Source organism: Uloborus diversus, chromosome 7 (assembly GCF_026930045.1).
Source record: "Uloborus diversus isolate 005 chromosome 7, Udiv.v.3.1, whole genome shotgun sequence".
Lineage (NCBI taxonomy): Eukaryota > Metazoa > Arthropoda > Arachnida > Araneae > Uloboridae > Uloborus > Uloborus diversus.
In genome coordinates, this window is record NC_072737.1 from 116,018,332 (window position 1) to 116,042,602 (window position 24,271).

Below are 24,271 nucleotides of genomic sequence, written 5' to 3' on the forward strand. Positions count from 1 at the left end.
GGTAGTTTACTAGCTTGGTTAAATGGTTCTAATTATTTTCTTAGGTATTTTTGGATAGGATTTCAAAAGATTGTTGCAATTTAAGGGGTAGGTTTTTAACATCTCTTACTCATTTATGTTGCACATTAGGCAGGAAGCGTTTGAATGAATTCACACATTTCAGCCAATTCTTAATAACACTTAAAATAGCAGGTGTGAATTTATACCAGGCGCAAATTGAAAGTTTGATCACTTGTTTCTGCAAACGAAGTAACATTTAGTATTATTGCAATCTTTCATAGAACGTATCCTGTTTGGGTAAGGAAATCCAAACTTCCTACTTAATCCGGAGACAGAAAGACTTATCAGAATGGAATAACATTTCACGCATGTTAGTTTGAGACCATTTAGCACCTTTTTAATCCTCTGCCCCTTAACATTTCAAATATTTTTTTAATGACCCACCCTAGTGAGGAGTATAGCATGTTGAAGACTTACTTATTTATAGATGGACTAGAAATGAGAAAATAAATGGGGGGGGGGGGGGGATAAAAGAAATGGAGGATGCGGGATTTGATTAAATGATCAATAATCTACTACTCTTGAAAAATTTTATTCTAAGGTTTTTGTAAGACATTAAAATTTTTTCCCAGTATTATTTTTTTCTAATAAAAATTACTTTGTTTTCCTAATGCGCATTCTTTTCTGTTTAATGATAAGGAATGTTTTTGAAAAATATTCAGCCTTCTGGGGAGGGGGGGGGGGGGCACTACTTGAAAACTTTTATATGGTGAAGTATAAATTTTAAAAGCTTTGGGAAAAGTTTGATTCAATGTTTTTTTCTATTCTAGGTTCTGATTTTAGCACCAACACGAGAAATAGCAGATCAAATACGAGAAGTAATAACATCGGTTGGAGTTGGATTCAAAACATTAACATGTTGTAATTTTATAGGAGGCATGCCATTGCAAGAAGACAGAGCAAAAGGACATTCTTGTCAAATTGCTGTTGGTACACCAGGTAAGTATTTTAATTCAATAGACAGAGCAAAAGGACATTCTTGTCAAATTGCTGTTGGTACACCAGGTAAGTATTTTAATTCAATAGTAATAATCACACAAAATAAAATGAAACTACTTCTAAGCAGTATTATAGTAATTGGTTTAAATCAGTGGTTCCCTACCTTTTCCCTCTTACGAATCCCTTCCAAACTCCGAAAGAAGTCTGCAAACCTCTTGGGTACTAGGTAATAAGTAGCAAGCAGAAAGGGGAAAAAAAAATTACGTGTACACACACACACACACACACACACAAACAGTAAAATTTGGAAGATCTTTTTTAGTTTGATGCTATTACATAGTTTATAAGCAGGGCTGTGGAGTCGGAGTCGGAGTCGAAGAGTCGGAGTCGGACTGATTTTTAGGTAAAGGAGTCGGAGTCGGAGTTGTTAGAAAACATGCCGACTCCGACTCCGGGCTTTTTTTTTCTTTCCCTTTCGCTGACTCTCCTTGCATTTTTTAAAAACTGACTTCCAATTGGTTCGATTACATGTATGAAAAGATACTAATGAGAAAATAACTGCCATTATGGCAATCAGCTAGCTTGAGTGCTTACAGAACTTTCTGTAGCCGTCCCCTAGTTTGCTTGCTTTTTAACTTAACTAATAGCAACTGTCAGCGAACGGTTTGGTTGCCTAACATTTTCAAGTAATCACTTACAAATAAAAATAGAAATATAGTGTTTTGTTCGATCTCAGTTGTAAAATAGTAAAAGAAACGTAACAAATTAGTAAGTCGAGGGCCGTAGCTAAGGTTGAAACGTTTAAGGGTGATCGGCAAATTCAAAAAAGTTATGGCGCGAAAGCACGAATCCAAAAGATCCGATGAAATAATCAAATGTTTTTTTTCTTTATTAAGACTATTTCTATAAGCTTGGTTCTCACTAAAAAGTATGGAACAAAATAAGTGTAAATGATTTCTTGATTACAACACTCAATAATTGCAGTTAATCTTAAAATCTTCATATTAAGGTTAACTCTAAAGCAGCAAATAAAATTTAAATTAAAAATTTTGCGAATGAGAAACATAGGTATAGTAAAAGCTATTCGTACAAATTTTGTATACCGCCGCATTTTGTGTAAAATTAGCTCCTGATGTATATGCGCCCTATTTTCGTTGCAATCTTATTGATAAAATATAATTTAAAATATATTCGCAAAAATTTTCAGAATTAAAGTATTTATATTTTTTTATAAACTCTGAAATTAACTTTGGTTACCATCTACCAGATGGGTGTCACCCTAGGCAAACCACCCCCTCTCAAGAACTTGGATTTAGAAAAAAAGGTTTTTGTTTTCCCTTCAAAAATTAAAAGCACACGATTTGATCAATGTCTATTTGTTAAACATTAAGGGGGAGCAAATTACAGATAATCCTTTTCAAATTTTTTAAAAGGGATTTTTAAGTCATCTCACTTTTTAACTCGTAACTATTGGAAAATTTGATTTTTAAATTGAATTTCTGACGTTGTATGCGTCTTGGGTTTACAATAAAAAACAAAATGCGAAATTTTCATAAAAAGGAATTAATACTTCAATCTCTGTTTAGAGGTTTTCCCCCTTCCCCTGAAGGGAGAGAGGGAGTTGAAAAAATACAATTTAAAAAAAAATCCGGAGTCGGAGTCGGAGTTGGAGTCGGAGTCGGGCGTTTCAAAATCCAGGAGTCGGAGTCGGGGTCGGAGTCGGCCATTTTCCTTCCGACTCCGCAGCCCTGTTTATAAGTAGAGTGAAAACATAATTGCAAGATATAGAATTACAAACATTGCTACGAACTTGAAATGATAGCTAAAAATAAATGCAATACAAATTCACCAAAAAATAAACGCATTGATTATTCTGTGTTAAGCTTCAATCAACTTCGAAAAAATTTTGAAATCGGGATATTTGTGGAACAAAGAGGTTCAAAGATTGGCTGAAATTTTTTTGACGCAACTGTACATTTATCAATATTATCACTAAATCAGAAGTCAATTAAAAAATGTTCTTTAAAATACCTTTCACAGGGTGGCGACAGATCAGGGAGATCAGGGAAAAGTCAGGGAACTTTATTAATCAGGGAAAAGTCAGGGAAATATCAGGGAATTTTGAAAAAATAACAAAAAATCAGGGAAAATTGATTTTATGAAGAAAAAAATTCTTTTTTGCTTTACAAAATTAAGTACTCTATTTCCCTACGCATTTTCCGCCAATTATCTGTTTTAAAAAAAGTAAAATAAATGACGTGCGATTATACACTGCCGCATATTTGTGCATCTTTTTAACTTAACGTCAAAGTATTGAATCTTACTTATTAACCACAGGATGAACTTCCTAAGATTGCTTCTGTGTCTGTTAGGTTGTTTATTTTACCTAGCTTGAAATTTCCTTATACGCTTTCAATGCTACGTAATATAAACAACCACACAGGCAAAGAGGAAGCCTTCATTCCTTTGCCTTTATTCCATTGTCTCGAAGTAATTAGTGTACTGTAATCACGATTTCAAGAAGAAATCTTTGGTTTTTGAATTAAGACCTTAAAACCTTAAAAGTTATTATTTCTTCGCATTTTTAATTTAATTGCTAGAATTGAACTTTCAATTAAAAAAACTTTGTTTTTTGCCGTTTTACTATTTGTTGTCACCGCAGATTATAAAGGTTTTCTTTTCTTCAGACTTAAGGGATTCTTTAATTTTATAACCAAGTTGTATTCTTCTTTTATATATTTTGAAATTAACTAATTCATTTTTTTTTCTTGCATTTCAAAGTTGTTTGTTACAAAAGCAATCTAAGATTTTTTTTAGTTACATACTGAAATCATTTGAAATAGAGTTAACTTGTGTACTTAAGTAAATGTATTTAATTTTTTTATTGTTAAAATGCTGTATTCATTCATTAAAACCTATGTTCTTGATTAGAGAAAAGCTCCCTATGAATGGATGTCAAATGGTTTCATCTGTTTTGCATAAATATGTCAGTTATTGCTTGTTATTCTTGCAACAATTATTATACTGTTTGAAAACTTAGTTCAAAATAATTTCAATTACTTTTTAGTTCTATCATAAATACACATGTTTTTAAGAGTAATTTTAATAGTTTCTTAAAATTCTTATGCTAAGTGGTTTCTGGAAGTAAAGTATTTTTTTTTTAAATAATTTTCTATAATCTTTCCATGTAGAAAAATTTAATATATTGTTTTGTAGGGGTTTTTTTCCCAAAAAAAATTGACTTGATATGTTTTTAAAACCATTTTATTAAAAAAGTAGCATCTTTTTAAAATATCTTTTGTTCAACAACTTTACACAACTTAAAACGTTTAAAATACTGCATTTTATACAAACATACAATGGATTTCAAGTAGAGCAAAGAAAGAAAACATTACCATTGGTAACGTAAATCAGGGAAATTTGGTGAACCTAATCAGGGAAATCAGGGAAAAGTCAAGGAACTTTTTTTCACACAGGGTTCGTACGCTCCGGGAATTCCGGGAAAACCGGGAATTGTCAGGGAAAATAACACTGTCAAAAATGTCAGGGAAAAGTCAGGGAGTTTTCAAATTTTGTCCTCCAAATTTTTTTTTTCCATTTTTTTTTTCCCAAGGAATTAAGTACCATGAGATCTAGTCTTCGTTTTTATTGTGATTTCACGAAAAAAATTGTAAATTTTTATATAAACCGACGCTGGCACTTAAAAACTGCGATCGAGAAATGGAACGTTTTTTTTTTTTTTTTCACAACGAAAAATGCGCCAAAAGAGCGAAGATTTTCTTGCATGGAGTCAGTGAGGGGAACGCATTTCTTTCTACTGCCTAAAGTTTTAGATGGGTTGCCACAACATTCTATTCGGTTCAGGGTTCGTACGCTCCGGGAAAACTTGGAATTATCATGGAAAATGACATAGTCAAAAATGTCAGGGAATTTTCCAAATGTGTCCCCAAAATTTTTCTTTTCCCAATTTTTTCCCAGGGAATTTGGTTTTATGAGATCTAATCTTCATTTTTATCGATGTATTTAAAAAAAATTGTAACAATTTTAAAGCAATGAAAAAAGTGGCGACCCAAAAAATCTTCAGCAGCCGCCATTTTTGGCTCTCAGTAGTTCCCAAGGGAAAAAAAATCAGGTGAACAGCAATTATGCACGAACTCAAAAGGAGAGAAGACAACTTACTGCTTCGGAAGCACAACCTGTAGATGGGAAGGTCGATCGGGGAAAATAGTTTTTTTTTTTTGATCGGAAAATCATTTCAGCTACGTGTGAAACGTAGTCGCCATCTTTGGTCATTCACAAGATGGATGTAGATACGATCCTAAAATGCCTAAGTTTCTAAAAACAAAGCAGAATTGGATGTTTTCTTTAATTGAAAACTGATGAAAATAACAAAAAATGGTCTACAAATTGTTTTTCTATTGTTATTTAAAATAATTTTTTTGAGAAATGAAAAAAATTGTTCTTAAAACTTAATCTTATCCTCATTGCCTCGGACGCAAATGTGATAAAAACTTTTCAATGAATTGTAGTTTCATGAAGATTAATTATTTTTTAATTGTCTTCATGCGACAAATTAAAAAAGTTATTTCTTATTTTCGGGCATAGCCGCCATATTTGGTCATTCCCAAGATGGAAGTATGCAAGACTTTTTAAGTGCCTAAGTTCCCGAAAACGGCATTGGATGTTAATTGCAATGCAAACTATTGAAAACAACACAAATTGTGCCTTTTTTTCCGGATAATTTGTAATTATTTTCTGGAAAAATGCAAAATTTAATCTTCATAACATTTTTTTGTTTTAATTGATTTAGACTCTTATGTGCTAAATACTGACTATTTTGCTTTTATTGTATCCTTTTAAGGATTATTAATTATTTATTACTACTTTTATACTACAAATCCAAAAATCTACTTATTATTTTAAATTTTTCACTTTGTCGCCATATTTGATCGTTTGCACAATGGAAGTAGACTTAAACTTCCAGAAACAGAATTGGATGTTTATATCAATGAGTAACATTGAAACTAACATTAAAATGTGCAAAAAGTTGTGAATTTTTGAAAATTAACTAATACTTTCTGGAAAAGAAAATTTGAAATTTTAATGTAAGCGTCCTTTAATATGTGAAAAAAAAAAGATTATTGGCGTTGGCCTATGATCGGTGGATGTTGATTTTTGTTACTATGCATTACATGGTATGCCAATTGATGCAACAAGTTAATCATATTTATACTAAAATTTAGCTTTGCATTTTGCTCAATATGTTTTGTGTAACCTACTTATAAGAAAATAAAAAGTATTGTAAACCAAAAGTGGATGCTAAAAGGTTGCTGCAGGACTACAGCAAAACGCTATAATATTATGCGTGACATCAAAAAAACACTAAAATAAGTTGAAAGTACTCTGTTTTCAACAAATAGTAAACAAATTAAAACAATTTTGAACAAAATATTTAAAAAAAACTTAAAATTTTGACAAAGGAAAAAAAATCCAAGTTTTTTTTTTTTTTTTTTAATCTAAGGGGAGAAGTTTCAGTTCTTCTGCATTGCTACTTTAAACAATTTTAATTATTTTGAAAATATTACTATTTAAACTTAAATTTTTAATGAAGCGAGTAACCTGTAATTTTCTAAAAAACAACCTGGAAAAGTCAGGGAACTTTTTTTAACCAAAAGTGTATGAACCCTGTCACAGTTCCTGTCGCCACCCTGTTTCAGGAAACTCTCAGATTAACTAAATGAACTTTTTTCTTACAGTAAAATGAGAAATATCTCTAGGTTTAAACCTTCGCTATAAGTGCATTAGTAAGTTGATAAAGATGTACTGCGTACATTAATAATTTGATTGTTGGAGAATTTTCTTGTAATTATGCTATAAATGCGGAGTAAAATGCATATATTGAGAATAATAGAAGCGTCTATTTTCAATATACACATTTACTCTAATTTTTACTCAAAAGGTAATTTTTATCAAAACAAATATTTTTAAGCTCACTTACTACAAAAGTAATTTTCTACACAAATTTCATAAATTTCTTATTTACATATAAGCGCAAATTAAGTTGCATGGTTGAATTCCATTGACTTTTTTTTTTACTGCCTAAACCTCACACTGCCGAACTTTCACCCACAAAATTTTCTATAGCAATTACTTTTTCATACTTCCTGTGGTATTTTTTAGTTGCTAGCCATACTTTCCCTTTTTCGACAATAAAGCTCGAAGTTAATTTTTAGTCTGTGTAGAAACTTATAGCAACTAATAACAGCATGATCTCACGTATATGCATTTTTGACCCAACACAAGAGAAGAGGAATAGCTCTTTCCTCTTTGCCCAACTCAAATGGTAAAGAAACTAAACATCAAAATAATTTTAGATGCTTGCATATGCTCCATGTAATGTTTTCATCAACTTTAATCAATCTTTCCAATAAAACATTTCTGTGGAAACAAACTCTTTCAAATTCTTTCATCAGACATTGTATTCATAAGTAGAGCTTTTTCAGCCTGGCATCGGGGCTATCTCTCAGTGGAAGCGCTAAAACTGGAATTTTGCTATGAAAGACTAAATTATCTAAATGTAAAATATGTCAGGAAGCATGCAAATATTTTCATTCTAAGCATATCGAATGCACGAGAGCCAAATGAATAAAAAAGGAGCAAAATTTGCTTGAAATCGATTGAACATGAAACTTCATCAGAAACAGGCATGATAAAACTCCGCCATTACAATATTTTTTTTACGAACCCCCTGAAAACCCCCAGGGGTTCGCTAACCACTGGTTGGGAACCGCTGATTTAAATAATCACATGTCTTTTGCACCCACAGTAAAAAAAAAAAGTTGAATACCTTCATTTTCAAGTTTTAATAATTTGCTCCACATAATGCAGTAGCATGTAGTCAATTATCATACAGGATTAATGGGAAACTGTATGATAATTGACAGTTCGCAAAATTCTTTACTCATGTTTTCAAATTCAATATTATACACTAAAAGCACATTGAGTTTTTTTCTTCTGTGTTTTCTTTTCTGCAATTGGTGCACAGGCACAGTCTTGGAGAGGTCTGTAGCAAAATATCCTTTCTTATTTAAATGCTGTTTTTAGGGCTGCCAGTGGCGACTTTGGTGATTATTTTTGACCATAAGCGACTGTGGTGACTTTTTTGCTCATTAAAGGTCCAGATGCAACTATTTTTCCAAAATGGCAACTTTTTTTTAAGTATAGTAACAATGATTTCATATTTTGTTACGTTCATTGGAAAAAAAAAGGAGCGATTTTGAACGCATCAGTTGCATTCATTCACATCACGAAAATTGCACTATGTATGTTGTATATTTCGGCCAATAAGCATTCCCGTCCCATTTAGCATGTCGAGCTATGAAGGATGAATGCAGACGTGAAGAGTTTATGTGTAGAAGGATACAGTTAGCTAATGGGGACATAAGCACAGGAGGAGGAAAAGAGGCAAAATTTTAATTTAATATTTTCTTGATAAATTTGGTGTCAATGGAAAAATAATTATCTGAAGTGTATGAAAATAACAAAATATGCAACAAAAAGCAAAATTAATGAGCGTTATAAGACTTCAAATTAGATCCTTATAACCATGTTTTTACGAGTAACTTTTTTTATACTAAGGAATGACTTTTGATACTTAAATTGTAGCATCTTTAAAATATGCTTTCTAGAACTCTCTAAAAGAGTTATATACAAAAGAAAAAAAAAAAAAAAGAAAGAAAAAAAACCACCTGAACTGCAGAACATAATTTTTAGGAATTTTGTTGTATAAGGTACTTCTGTAATTCTACATCAGACACAAAATTGGCTAAAAGTTTTATTGCAATCGGAGGTGTTCAATTGTGGGGTTGTGTCACGTTTTTTAGCTGGTAAATTTGTAAAAAATATTGGAAAAAAAAAATGCACAGATGTGAAAAGTAACTTAATTATTGCTCTGAGGAGAGTGTTTAGGCATCTATTTTTACATTTCAGGCTACTAAAGCAACTATTTTCAAGCAATATTTTGACGATAACCCTTATATTTGCACTAGGGCTAGAAAACAGTGGTGTAAAAATGGGGATGGTCCTTGAGTCTAGACCTTTCAATTGATGGTCAAAATGTTTTACTTTGTTTAAAAGATATTTTTAATTATATTTTTCAATTTTATGCTACTATGACTGTCTAGTATTTATGTAAAATTAAAATTAACTACCAATTGCTTATGTTTGCATTTCCAAGCTTTTTGCTTTTTCCGGGTGAGCATCCACCTTGAGGACTTTCTTGCTATGCCACTGCTTGGAAATTAATGTATCAAGCAGTCTTGGAGTAACGGTCGATTACCTAATCGTTATCCACGTAATAGATTACAGTTTTGTGTAATCATAATTTGGTGATGGGACTCTCGTAATCTTGTAATCTTATTTTTAATCAAATGTTTCTTCCATAATCGTGACTGTAATCTATTTAATTATAATTTAGACTTGTAATCGTGTAATCCTGACTTGTTGAATGTGGAAACTTTTAAGTTGCGATTCTACAATGATTTAGAGAAAATATAAGAGTTCAATAGAAGCATGACTTCAAGCTTTTTAGTCAGAACCTAAGGCCTTGCTGCTAAGTGGTCGTTAACGGCTGTTTGTAAATGAGTGTCATAAATGAGCTCTATTTGCTTTGCAGCCCGTAGGTGCCTTTGACCAGGGTTTGACATGGAAAAAAAATTAACAAATTTCAGACCTGGAAAAGTCATGGAAAATAAATATTTTCATCAAAAGTTATGGAAATTTATTTAAAATCATGGGAAAATGTCTTAGGCAGTAATAAAAGTAACAATAGTTAAAAGAGCATTAGAAATCTACAGCGCTTTACAGGGTTCGTACGTTTCATAGAAATCCTGGAAAGTGATGGAAAAAAATAAGCAAATTTCAGACCTGGAAAAGTCATGGAAAATTGAAATTTTCACTGAAAGTCATGGAAATTTATTTCAATTCATGGAAAAATGTCCTGGACAAAGAGAAAGTAACAGTAACTAAAAGAGCATTAGAAATCTTGAGTGATTTAACAATATAACACATAAAAGCTATTAAAAGTGGAGAATTGATCGATTCCAAAATCAAATCTGAATTTTGAAATCTCATTACATCCACTTCTGCCGCAGACACTTGCCTTTTTTGTGAGGTGATTTTACTGCTTGAGCATCACTCATTTTGAATTTACTATTATTTTTAACATCTCTTATGTTTTATATTCTGTAGTAGCGAACTTGCACGTTCCTGGTTTTGCCACACCCGCTCAAAACACAATTCAATTGCATCAAAGTTAGTTTCCATCACTCTTAAAAACTTTATTGTTAAATTTATCAGAGTTTATCTTAATTTTATCAGAGTTTATCTTAATTTGTTGAAGGTTTTAGAGAATAAAGATCTTAAGTCCAGCAATAGAAGACAGGAAAAGAGGAATTCTAATACTCTAAACATTAGTGCCTATACATACGGCCTGCTAAACTAATCCATGTGGCCTACTGCTATGTTCAATTTCAGGAATCAAACATTATGTTCTGAAATTTCTGGACCTATTAATTTATATGCATTTGAAAATATGCAAATTAATAAACAAAGCAAGTACTTTTGAATCAGAAGATTTATTCACTACTGAATGTTTTTTTTACATAAATATCTGGTTTTGAAACATAAAGAACTAAACTATGTGGCTCTACTTTACAGAACCAAAATACTGTCAAGTTATGTGGATAGCTAAATGCACTGTTAACACTAAAAGGCAACGTTTGAAGCAAATTGATTGAAACTTAGTGATGACTCATTCAACCTTTGTCCTATTCACTATCATTCTGCCTGTTTATAACAAACATATTAGACATTTAAGCATCATCATATTCGATTTATTGCATTTTTACTTTACTTAAATTTATATGAAGAAGACAAATAAGAATAATTCAGTTTTTTAAGTGTACGCTGATATTTTTTCCGCTATGAGTAAGTGCTTCAATGAGGCAGTGGCATTCATGTAGAAGTTTTGCTAATGCTCATTTCCAGAAATTGGCAGGTTTATATTATATAGTGCTATTCTCTTCGTATAACAAGGTCATGAAAATTTTTATTGAAGTCATGAAAAAATCATGGAATTTTTTAATCGAAATAGAGTATGAACCCTGGGTTTAGCAATAATATTGCATGTAAAATCTATTAATACTTAAAAACTGAACGATCCCAAAAACAAATCGTGAGTTTAGGAATCCTATTGCATCCGCTTTTGAAACAGACGACCATTTTTTTTTTTTTTTTGTAATGTGATTTTACTGTGTTGGGACATCACTAATTTTGAGTTCACCATAATTTTCAGCACTTCTTATGTTATATTCTGTATAGTAGTGGACTTGCATATTCTTGATTTTTTGCTACACCCACTTAAAAAGTGTAATTCAATTTCATCTAAGTTTTTTTTTTAAAAAGTATTAAGTTTATCAGAGTTTATCCTAATTTGTTGAAGGCTTTAGAAAATGAAGAGGCAGTGTGGAAAGAATATATAGAAGTGGGGGAATTCTAATAGTCAAGCAGTGGTGCCTAACTTACAGCTCACAAAACTGATCCATGTGTATCTGGTTTATGAAATTGAATTTATTGACAAACGTGGCTTTACTTCAATGAACGAAAATACTGTCAAGTTACATGGATGATTAGACACCAAAGAGCAATATTTTTATGAAGTAAATTTATTATTGGAAACTTAGTAATGATTCTTTAATTTTTTTCCCGTTCATTACTGTTCTCCCCTATTTATTAAATATTTGTTAGACATTTAAACAGCAGTATATTGTTTCCCTGTATTTTTACTTTACTTAAAGTTAGATGATAAAGACAAATATGGATAGTTTATTAGTTTCTGCAGTATGCGCTCATCAATCAATTTGTTTTTTCAGTCAAAAGTAAGTGCTTCGATGAGGTAGTTGCATTTGCATAAAAGTTTTGCTAATGCCCATTTTGGAAAATTGGGAAGTTTGACATTAAATAGTACTAAATTCTGCGCGTAACAAGGTTCTGAAAATTTTGTTTGAAGTCATTAAAAAGTCTTGGAAAAGTCATGAAATTTTTTAATCCTAATTGAGCATGAACCCTGTTTGACAGGAACATCTCCGTCGCCTCAGATTTTAGAATTGCTCAACAATTTTCCTTTTCATTTGTCAATGACAGGCAAACAAGCAAAGCTACCGCTTGCAAAAGAGAACAATATCAAATGCACAAACACTTTTCCAGGCCTTTTCCCACTCAGTTTTTTAATAGCACGACTGATTAGAACCGATACTACCGTCGTGTCAGTCAGGTGCTACGAAAACTTTATAAAACATGCTAATGCTCTTGTGCGTTTGGTTGTCCTTATGTTTTTTTGTTTCTTTTGATATTTTTGGAAAATTTCAATTTAAGACATACGAAATCACGAATTGAAAGGCGGTTTATTTTCTTCCTGTAAAATGCTTATTTATGTTAGCATAAATTAAAAAAAAAAACGATATTATGGAACAATTTTCGGCCCCTTAGAAATGTTCTGCATTCCTGCCCAGGACACAATCCCCCGGTGCCTGTGCAATAAATTGGACCTGGTCATCTCTACAGTATTAATAAATCAAAATCCATAATTCTGTGACGTTGTTACCACAAATGTGCAATGAGAATAATGTATATATATATATATATACAGGTATAAAAATGTGTATCTATATGTGTGCATGGTATTTTTTCCCCCACAAATCTGTAATTGTAATAAAAATCATAATCGGCATATCATAATTGTAAGCCCTTACACTTTTTACATAATTTAATCGTTTCTGTAATCATAATTATGTTTTGGCCGAGGATTATAATCATAATCGTAATTGTAATCTCTCATTTTTCAGGCTCGTAATCATAACCGTAATCAATTACATTTCTCGTAATTGACTCAAGAAACATTGGTATCAAGAAACATAGGTGTACTGCAGTAAGGTTCTCATAATCCATGAAAAGTGCTTGACTTTCACTTTCTCTACTAGGGTCCCTGAAAGTGCTTAAAAATTAGATATGGTCCTTAAAAAGTTCTTGAAACTTACTACAATTTTAAGTATTAACTGTGTCAATGTAATAGCATCACCAAATTAAAAGAAATTTAATTAATTTATTATTTTGAGAGAAGTACTAAACTATCCATGGTGGGGAAATGAAAATAATACTTTGAGAAGGATATAACTTTGAACTATTCAAGATAGATAAACCTGACGTCAACAAGTGTATTTGAACAAATTAAAAAAAAAAAAGAATAAAAGGTTGGCCATTTTTTTCGAATGCAGGATGACACAGTAGACATGAAAATCAAATTTTTTGTTAATAGCCAGTGTTTGATTGACTTTCCTTACAAATCCTCACAAGGATGTGGCAGCTGCTCCAATCTGGTACACTGACTACCAATAAGTATTTGGGCACCTGTGTTAGAAAAGAAAAACTAACTTTATTCAAAATCAATAGTTGGTAGAGCTTCCATGAGAGGCAGTTACAGAGTGAACCCTCAGGGGAATACTTTCCACAAGTCTTTGTATGACAGCTAGTGGTATTTTCTTCCACTCAGCTTGGAGAAGACATAGAAGTTCCTTCACTGATTTTGCACGGGGAGTGCACCCCTGAATTCGGCGATGCAACTCGTCTCAGAAGTTCTCGATAGGGTTCTGGTCTGGGCTCTGGGCAGGCCAGTCCATTCGATGAACTCCATTGGCACCATACCAAGCTTTGGTTAATGTCGAAACATGACAACTGGCATTGTCGTCCTGAAAGTAACGGGTTCAACCCGTAAAACTGCCACAACCTAGGAAGCACAATGTCATCCAAAATAGTGCAGAAGGCATCAGAGTTGAGCTTACCATGAATGGGGACCAAGGGTCCCAGCCCATACCAAGAAAAACACCCCCCAGACCATAACTCCACCTCCGCCGAACTTGACTGCTGGCACAATGCATTCTGGTAGGAGACGTTCTCCAGGTAGACGCCAGACCCAGACCCTGCCATCCGAACAGTAAAGGGTGAACCTTGATTCGTTACTCCAAAGAACCTGTTCCCACTGATCTACGGTCCAATTTCGATGTGCTTTGCACCACATTAACCGAGCAGCGCGGCTAGACTTCATGATCAAAGGCTTATTGGCAGCAGCACGACCATGAAAACCAAGCAGATGTACTTCCTTACGAATGGTATTATATGAAACAATACTCCCGGATGCCTGTTGAAACTTCTCGCAGATGAGGGCCATCGTTTGGGTGCTGTTCTTCCGAATTTCTCAGGACAGCACTCGTCGGTCTCTATCTCCCAGTTTCATTGGTCTGCCGACTCAGAGCACATTCCGACAATGACAGCTCACCCTCCACTTCTTAATCTCATAGGCCACTGTTGATCTTGGGTAAATTCGATCACAAGTAATGTCCCTTAAGGATCGGCCACATTTGTGATACCCGATAGTTATACCTTTCTCGAAATCAGAGAGCTCCGAACTGCGAGGCATCTTGCATGCGACTAAAGCCGATGCTGTTTCCTACACAATATATACCGGCGGAGGCCGTGACGTACCTTAGGACCGCAGATATCAACATTTGCATAGGTGTCCAAATACTTATTGGTTGTTAGTGTACAAAAGACTGCAAAATGTACTTTTTTGCACCAAATCGCAGAAACTTATGCCCAAAAGTATGGTTTTGCATTAAATATTGCAGTCCCTTCAGTACACTAGTTAGTTTTTACAGGTGAGGCATTAATTCATGCATTTAAACCTTTTTTAACACTGTGTTGAGCCTTTTGCAATTTTTTTATTCATTTTAAAATCCAATTGTATCTGCTCCTGCAAAAGAAGCTGAAAATTCTTGGGCTTGTAACAATGTTTCATTTGGGATCCTTTGGTTTCGTGGTTGCCCTTCGTTTTCTGCCTATGTCCTCAAGGGGTTTAGTCAAAATTTTGTTCTTGCCTATCAAAAATAAGTCGACAATTTAATTCCAATATTTTGACCCAAAAGCTATGATAATACTAATTAGCATTTTGTAATTTCATAGTGAGAAAAAGCATTTTAACAAACTTTATTATGCATAATCTTAGTTGTTTCAGTATAACCTTTTGATACTGATAGCCATTCTTTTTTAATGTTTTGTTAGTGTCAAGAAATTTTATGATATCTGACGTGGACAATTAATAAACTTTAAATTACATTTCCTACTGTTGGAAAAGTTAGATGTTCAGTTAGGTTATTAGAAAAAAATGTTTTTCAAATTCTTTTTTTTTTTTTTCACTTGTAGTGCTCTAACTATGGTGTGTCTGATTTTATTCCATAAATACAGTCTTTTGATTTGAACATCATTTTATATTTTCCCTTAGAAGTTCAATAAAATTTCAATATTTCGTTTCAGGTAGAGTTAAACAGCTTATATCTGATGGTATATTACCAACTAACTCGATTCGATTATTTGTTTTGGATGAAGCTGATGTATTGCTAAGGGATAAGTCTTTTGAGTCTACTATAAGGTATGAAGTTATTTTCTTAATTATTAATAATGCATGTGCTTTTCACTTGATTTTGTTTTTGGTAATATATCTGAAGCATTCTTTGATTAATGTTTGTTCTGTCAAATTAATTTTAAATTGTAATACTATTTATTACCAAAAAAAAAAAAACAAAAAAAAACACAACAACAGAAAACATTGAAATATTTAAGAATGAAGCACAAGTGAGACCAGTAAATATGACATGCACAACACTTTTAAGATGCATAAAAAAAACTTGAATACTTTTCCTCAAACTCTTAAGTGTTCTTTTTTTCTCTATTTGCCTTGTTTTTTAAATTTTATTTTAATATACTGCTTTGAAACCTTGGAGGAGGTTATCAGTTACCCCATACAAATAGCCCTTTATTAAAATTTGCTAATATTTAATAAAGGGTAATGTAAGTTGCCCCCAAATTTGCTAATTTACAGTGATACATACAGGATTGAAGTTAATATGTTTTATTAGAATCAACTAGTTGTATATATTGTTTATTTTCTAAACAATTTATATTTTACCTAAAACAAAGCTAAAAAAATAATAATTTTCCTGCTTTTGCTGGTAAGGCAATGCATGAATGCAAGTTCATTGCGTACATGTGATTATTCTGCTAGTTTTCAAAATTCCAGAAAACTCCCCATTTGTGATTTCTCCACTTTCTAAAGAGTTTTCAGATAAAAATACAGTAATTTAACAAAAATCCTTATTTTTTTTTTTGCTCAACATAACATGCTTTAAATTGTGCACTATTTAAGAAATGCTAACTACCGTATTTTCCTGCATGATGAAAATTGATAAAATTAATTTTAAGTGTTTTTTTTTTTAAATTTCAATTTAAGAATGTTATCAGCCCAAAATGTTAAAAAATGGCAACACAAAATCTTCAGAAATTTCAGGTCACTAACACCCCTGAAAAAAGTAAACAAAGAGGAAGCAGCTTGAGAATAACAAGTAATTAATATTAAAAATTTATAAAAACCCTGATTTGATCGTTAATATAGAATCAAGAAAGAAAATTGAAAATTCTTTTAAAAGCTTTGTACTATTAAAATTCAATTACAAGTATTTTATTTGTTCACAAATGAAAACTGGCAGCAGATAAAAATTTTCAATCTTAGCGTTTAATTTCCTTGTCAGCCAACAATGAATTTGGTTACCAATCGCATGAATAAAGGCTTGGCCTTATTTAAAATCTGCTTTAAAAAGACCTTATAGTTCAAATTCCATACAACATGGAAGTTCTGAACTCATTCTATCCTATGCTAAATCTTTATTTTGGTACTAAATTTTTAAATATGTTTTCACTGCAAAAATCCATTTAGGCGCTGCCACAGACAAATACACAGACATGTCAAACTCATAACCCCCCTTCCTTTGTGTGTCGGAGGTTAAAAACTGATATTCTTTTAAACATGCTTATTTTTGTAGCATTCAAAAATAAATAAAATTCAAGTATTTCTCACTAAATAACAAATTTCCGCATTTGTCTCATTCATAGAATTCCGCAATATTTTTTCTAATATTATTATTATTTTTTGAACAATTACATGTATGGAATTATAAGCACACTAGAAAAAATTGCCTTTCATCCTATCCTCTATTATTTATTCTTTTCCTTTCATGTACTGCATAAATTTAATAGCTATTTCAATACATGTTTGTAACTTTGTATTCTTATTGCACAAAATGTATTTAACCCAATGACTGCGATAAAGTGAACTGGTAAAGAGAAGTGATTTTCGAATACAAGCTTAACAGCAAAAACAGCATTAAGAACCCAATAGCAAATAGGGGAGAAAAGGGCTACTACAATGTAGCAAAAAGCAACTCTGTTATTTGGAGCGTGCATGTTAAAGGTTTTCAGGTTGATCAGGGCATGGGTTGATTTAGAAATTCCTGAAAACACTAACTATTGTGACATTGCCAGCATGAAGGGTATTCAAAACTGTAGCTAAAGGCTTAGGTTAGGTTTAAAAAATGCTTGTTTTGTTATAAAGGTGAATGTTATAAACTTACTGATTATTATTATTTTCTTCTAATGGGCATTTTTAGGCTATTTAGTCTTTTAGCAGACCTAGGGCGATCCTTTGATACAGTATCCTGTCTTTCATGTGCCACTATTGAGGCTCAGATATCAATGGCACGGATAATTGGGACACCCAGTTTCCACCAGATGGAAGCACCTGAGCTCTTTTTGATGCCAAACTGCACTAGGAATTTAATTTTTCCGAGGGAATTCTAAGCCAAACAAATACCCAAGGGATCTTTTACATGCCGCATAATTATACAACATGGGCGCTGATGATTTCCTGCATCTCAAAAATCTACTGACTGGCCGTCCCAGGTCAGAACCTAGGTCCACAGGCATAGAAGGAGAGCGCCTAACCATCAAGCCACCAGCCTACACACTTACTGATTATAATAACCATAACTTCAGCTGCATATTTATCTAAAATTTTCTATCTTTTAAAAAGAAAACATTATTTTGGCTGTTCCATCTTTTACGTGGTCATTGGAAAATTACATTATTCATTTACTTGCATCTCTTTGTTGAATGATGCTCTCAGGAGTGTTTCTGAACTTTAATTATTTGTCCCAAAATTATTTTAAAAGTTGAATAATTTCGGAAAAGGTTAATAATGTTGTGTTGCTGACAGAGCTCGACTAATACTTTGAGGGCACTGGACATGAACTTTATTTTTTGCCCCAACTAGTGACTATCCCACTCTAGGCCTTTTCTGACTGTACTATGGTTCTGTCAATTTGAGCTATGACATTGAAAACGTTAACTTTTCGCGGGGTTCAGTGTAAAGAAGACGTTTTATTGGTGCAAATTCAAGTTGTAATACTTTAACAAAACTACAACGAAAGTAACCCAATTCAACTCAGTGCCAATTACCCTTCCTTACCACCCCCAAAAAGAAGCAAACATGGTCAAAGTCACAGCTCAATTTATCAGAGATACACTATACTATACATTAATAAAATATCTTGATACTCAAGTATTAACTGCAACCATAATATGAGATGTTGTCAAACTTTTACAGAAGGACATAATACCAAAAATACGTATTCTATAGAATTTAAAATGTAGTTAGATATGTTAAGCCTGGAGTGGCTTTGAGATTAGTGCACGTTATAATTTTAAGTCAATTTTTTGCCAAGGATTTATCTTTGCTTTTTCTATGATGCAGTTTGAAATTGCTCCATTTGAAAAAAAAAAAAAAAAAAGCTACAGATTTGGTGCCCTGGGCCCATGCCCCATGTGCCCATGCCTTAATCTGACCCTGGTTGCTGATGAACATTATGTTTTAAATATGTTAAGAGTTCAATGATTCTTTCTTCAGATTTCTTTAATGATGCCAATCCATGTTATCATTTAAGCTTGGGAGCCTTGCTGCAAAATGCATGCTGCATTTGCAACCTATGCCATATTTCGCCAAGAAGGCAGTTTCTCTAAATCTGCACTAATTTTCCATTTGATTGATATTCTTTCACATGCTGTGCTGTAGAACAATCCTAACTTTTTGCTACATAAATATGTTTTCTATATTTCTCACCAATAACAATTTGCTCATCCTTCCCTCCTCCTATTTATGTGAAGTCATCTGAATGTTTTCACATCTTAGTTGGAATAAGAGTTCAATTACTTTGTTGCACAAAGGTTTTTTTTTTATTCATTTTGTAATTTTGAATGTGTTTCATTTTGTCTTTGATTTTGTTATAATCTCCTTACACGATTTTATTACACATAACTTGTTATTGCGACTCTATTTACTAACGTTTGGATGAAATTTTTTGATTGTATAACAAAAGTTTACAATTCATTTTTAGGGACATTTTTGACTCATTGCCAAAAGAAAAGCAAGTGATTGCAACCAGTGCCACTTACCCCAACAGTATTAAAAAAATCATGAGTGACTATTTCAGGGATCCTTACCTAGCAAAGTTACAGAAAGAAAATCTTTCTTTATTAGGTAACTTTAAAGTTTTCTTGTCATTGTATAGGATTCAGACTAGCTTTTATTTAAGTGAATACATCTTTTGAATATTTTATGCTCTAAGCCAGTGGGGCCCAACCTTTTTCTACCCAAGGGCCGCACTTCATACTAAAATGATGGGAAAATGAAAGAAAACTGCAAATCAGTAATTGTTATCATAACTATGCTTCTTTTATCAAATGCACCTGTTTTCAGAAACTAATTTTCGAAAACTTGGCTCCAAATTTGTATCGTTGTCATTAATTGTGCTTTTCGATTTCTAACAAACAAAACAGGCCTCACATATCAGCTCCGTGAGCCGAATGTGACCCGTGGGCCGTAGGTTGAGCATCACTGCTTTAAGCAATGTAGTATATTCCATACTTTAGTTTTACTTATTTATTTATAAAAAAAATTATTAAATACTTATCTACATTAGGCACATGTGAACAGGCCTATGGGCGCAAATGAACATGAATAAAATACAGGACAAGCATCATGTTTCAAAGAAAAAATCTTCAGTATGAAACATATACACGCATATATCTATTACACTGAAGGATTTGTAGCATATAATGTGTCAGTACAGTGATTCAGTTATAAAGAAAATATTTTTCTCCAAACATATAGCTGCTCCATAGCTGCCAATTTGTAAGATTTAGCCTTACATTGTAAGATTTTTGGAGGTATTGTAAGTTTGTAAGATCTTATGGCATAATTGTAAGATAATTAGGTTTTAGATCTCTGGGTATTCCTTTTTTTTAATGAGTTTCCTGTTATATTGCTTCAGAAGAATAGAGAAACTGCAGATGAAAAGCCTAAAATAAGCTCCAAAGTGAATTTCGCTCTGTACAAATAGATGATTTGCCCGATATTCTGCTAAAAAGGAAGAGGATGGATAAAAAATAGGCTGTTTTGAAGAAATTAGTTGATGTGACAATGGTTCATTGAAGTATGAAAGGCTCCCCTTTTCTATGCTTTCCATTCTAGCCATACCTCACTGCAATGCAGAGTGTGAAAGAATTTCTTAGTATTCAATGCAATTTTGTAGTAATATGTGTTGATCAGAATTTTTTAGTACTTGTTGGAATAGTTGCAGGATTTTCTCACGCAAATTGCAAGAGTTTTCATTTTTCAAGGTTGGCAGGTCTAATTTCTGGTTTTGGATCCTAAATTAAAGAGAAAAAAAGAACCATGAAAAGGGGGGCGGTTGTCTCCCCCCCCCCTCTCCCGAATCACTGCCACTGCTGCAGATTATATGAAGGGTTTTTCTTTTCAGACTTTAAAACTCTTTTATTTTGAAACCATATACATACATAGCTGCCAACTTGTAAGATTTAGCCTTACATTGTAAGATTTTTGAAGGTTTTGTAAGTTTGTAAGTCCTTATGGCATAATTGTAAGATAATTAGATTTTAAATCTATGGGTATTGCTTTTTTTAATGAGTTTCTTGTTCTGTTGCTTCAGAAGAATAGAGAAACTGCAGATGAAAAGCCTAAGATAAGCTCCAAAATGAATTTTGCTCTGTACAAATAGATGATTTGCCCGATATTCTGCTAAAAAGGAAGAGGATAGATAAAAAATAGGCTGCTTTGAAGAAATTAGTTGATGTGTCAATGGTTCATTGAAGTATGAAAGGCTCCTCTTTTCTATGCTTTCCATTTTAGCCATACCTCACAGCAATGCAGAGTGTGAAAGAATTCCTTAGTATTCAATCAGGCTTTGTACGGGTCATGGAAATCCTGGAAAGTCATGGAAAAAAATAATAGAATTTCAGACCTGGAAAAGTCATGGAAAATTGAAATTTTCATTGAAAGTCATGGAAATTTATTTCAAGTCATGGTAAAATGTCCTGGACAAAGAGAAAGGAACAGTAACTAAAGGAGCATAAGAAATCTTGGGTGATTTAACAGTATAGCACATAAAAGCTATTGAAAGTGGAAAATTGAACGATCCAAAAATCAAATCTGAATTTTGAAATCTCATTGCATCCACTTCTGTTGCAGCCGCTTGTCATTTTTTGGGATGTGACTTTACTGCCTGGACATCACTTATTTTGAATTTTCTGTTATTTTCAACACTTTTTATGTTTCATATTCTGTAGTAGCAAAATTTCACGTTCTTAGTTTTGCCACGCCCACTCAAAAAAAGCAATTCAATTGCAGTTCGATTCCATCACTCGTAAGAACTTTATTATTAAATTTATCAGAGTTTATCTTAATTTGTTGAATGTTTTAGAAAATAAAGATCTTAAGGGATAGAAGAGAGGAAAAGAGGAATTCTAATGCTCTAAAACAGTAGTGCCCAACATACGGCACGCAATACTAATCCATGCGACCCACTGCTATGTTCAATGTCGGGAATTAAAGGTGTTCTGAAATTTCTGTACCTATTAATTAATATGCATTTGAAAATATGCAAATTTGTCAACAAAACAAGTATACTTTTGAATCAGAAGATTGATTCATTACTGAATGGTTTTTTCAAAAAATATCCGGTTGGGAAAAATATAAAGAACTAAACTATGTGACTTTACTTTAAAGAACCAAAATACTGTCAAGTTACGTGGATGATTAAAGGCACTGTTGACACTAAAAGGTAACTTTTGAAGCAAATTTATTCAAACTTAGTGATGACTCGTTCAACCTTTGTCCCATTCAATATCATTCTGCCTGTTTTTAAAATAAAATCAGACATTTAAGCATCATCATATTTGCTTCACTGCATTTTTACTTTACTTAAATTTATATGATGAAGACAAATAAGAATAGTTTAGTTTTATAAATGTGCACTTATTTTTTTCCATAACAAGTAAGTGCTTCAATGAGGCTGTAGCATTCATATAGATGTTTTGCTAATGCTCATTTCCAAATATTACCAAGGTTGAGATTAAATAGTGCTATTCTCTTCGTGAAACGAGGGCTTGAAAATTTTCATTGAAGTCATGAAAAAGTCTTGCAAAAGTCATGGAATTTTTTCATCCAAATAGAGTATGAACCCTGTTCAATGCAATTTTGTTGTAATATGTGTTGATCAGAGTTTTTTAGTAATCGTTGGAATAGTTGCAGGATTTTCTCATGCAAATTGCAGGATTTTTCATTTTTCAAGGTTGGCAGGTCTGATTTCTGGTTTTGGATCCTACATTTAAAAAAAAACTATGAAAAGGGGGGGGGGGGCGGTTGCCTCCTCCCCCCTCTCCCGAATCACTGCCACTGCTGCAGATTATATGAAGGGTTTTTCTTTTCAGACTTTAAAACTCTTTTATTTTAAAACCATATACATACATAGCTGCCAACTTGTAAGATTTAGCCTTACATTGTAAGATTTTTGGAGGTATTGTAAGTATATAAGATCTTATGGCATAATTGTAAGATAATTAGGTTTTAGATCTCTGGATATTGCTTTTTTTTATGAGTTTCCTGTTCTGTTGCTGCAGAAGAATAGAGAAACTGCAGATGAAAAGCCTAAGATAAGCTCCAAAGTGAATTTCGCTCTGTACAAATAGATGATTTGCCCGATATTCTGCTAAAAAGGAAGAGAATGGATAAAAAAATAGGCTGCTTTGAAGAAATTAGTTGATGTGTCAATGGTTCATTGAAATATGAAAGGCTCCCTTTTCTATGCTTTCCATTCTAGCCATACCTCACAGCAATGCAGAGTACAAAAGAATATTCAGTAGTGTCAGAAAGGCGAGGACAGAGCTGTGCAGTTCTGTCTGATAATAACCTGGATAAAATTTTAATCATTAAGAACTTACAAAAAAAAAAAAAAAAAAAAAAACTATTTGTTTTGAATAAGTTATTGAAATAAAATTTTTGAATGTTGCTAAGTCAGCAACTTTGGAAAAGTTCCGGTGAAAGTAGTTTCAGCAAAAGCAGCTAGCTGACTGCATTAATTTGCGAAAGAAAAAGTAAGATAATCTAGCAAGTTATTAGTTTCTTCCAAAAGAATACTTTTCAAGATTAATATTAAATGATGCATCTTACAGAAAAATATTAGACAATATTTTAAAAGTGCACACTTGTATTAAATTTTTAAATGCACAGGCCTACCTTTTTGAAACCAAGTGCTTGTTGTAATCTTATGTATCTCTTTTGTGAATCCAGTTTTTTTTTTTTCTGTGCTGCTGCTGATTAATTACAAGTAAAGATTTGAAAATGTAATGCTTTTAGTTTTAAGAGTTTGTTGTGTGTTGGTTAAAAAAGTGTACAAATACACCCAAGGAATGCATTGTAAGATTTTTTTAAGTTGATATGTTGGCAGCTGTGCTGCTCACTGTCAAATTTTAATTTCTCGTAGAATGTTTTGATCACTGGATCGCCAAAAAAAAAAAAAAAAAAAAACTTAAGACTAGACAGTACAAATAATTTTTTATTGTGTAAAGATTATTCAAATTAAAATGTTTCTTTTTCGCTCCTTTCAAAGTATGATAATGCATTTTGAAATGATTTCAGATTTAACTAAATAAAAATATTTTGTGTCCTCTTAATTCCTGTAAGTATCATATCAAGGGCCGATTCAAGGGGGAGCTAAGGAGCTATAGCTCCCCCCCTTTGGGTTTAAAGTTACATTTAATTTTTAGCTGCGCAGAATTTTTTTGTCAAAATCCCAAATTTGCTATTAAAGCTTCAGATCCAAATAGCCAAAAATATACTTACTCTCATAAATCCTCTCAATTTTTATTCCCACTTCATTCCAGACATTGCAATTGTTTGCCATCTGTGTACAATGGG

The 24,271-nt window shown here is 32.5% G+C and overlaps 1 protein-coding gene across 1 annotated transcript in view; it reads left to right on the plus strand.

The window, feature by feature from the left end:
* The window catches only part of LOC129225662 (probable ATP-dependent RNA helicase DDX20), a 92,516-nt gene that overhangs the window by 35,328 nt on the left and 32,917 nt on the right, over window positions 1-24,271 (plus strand). The window contains exons 3-5 of the mRNA XM_054860138.1: window positions 831-999; window positions 15,424-15,538; window positions 19,392-19,534. Of these exons, the coding sequence (XP_054716113.1) occupies window positions 831-999; window positions 15,424-15,538; window positions 19,392-19,534 (427 nt within the window). The remainder of the gene's footprint in view (window positions 1-830; window positions 1,000-15,423; window positions 15,539-19,391; window positions 19,535-24,271) is intronic.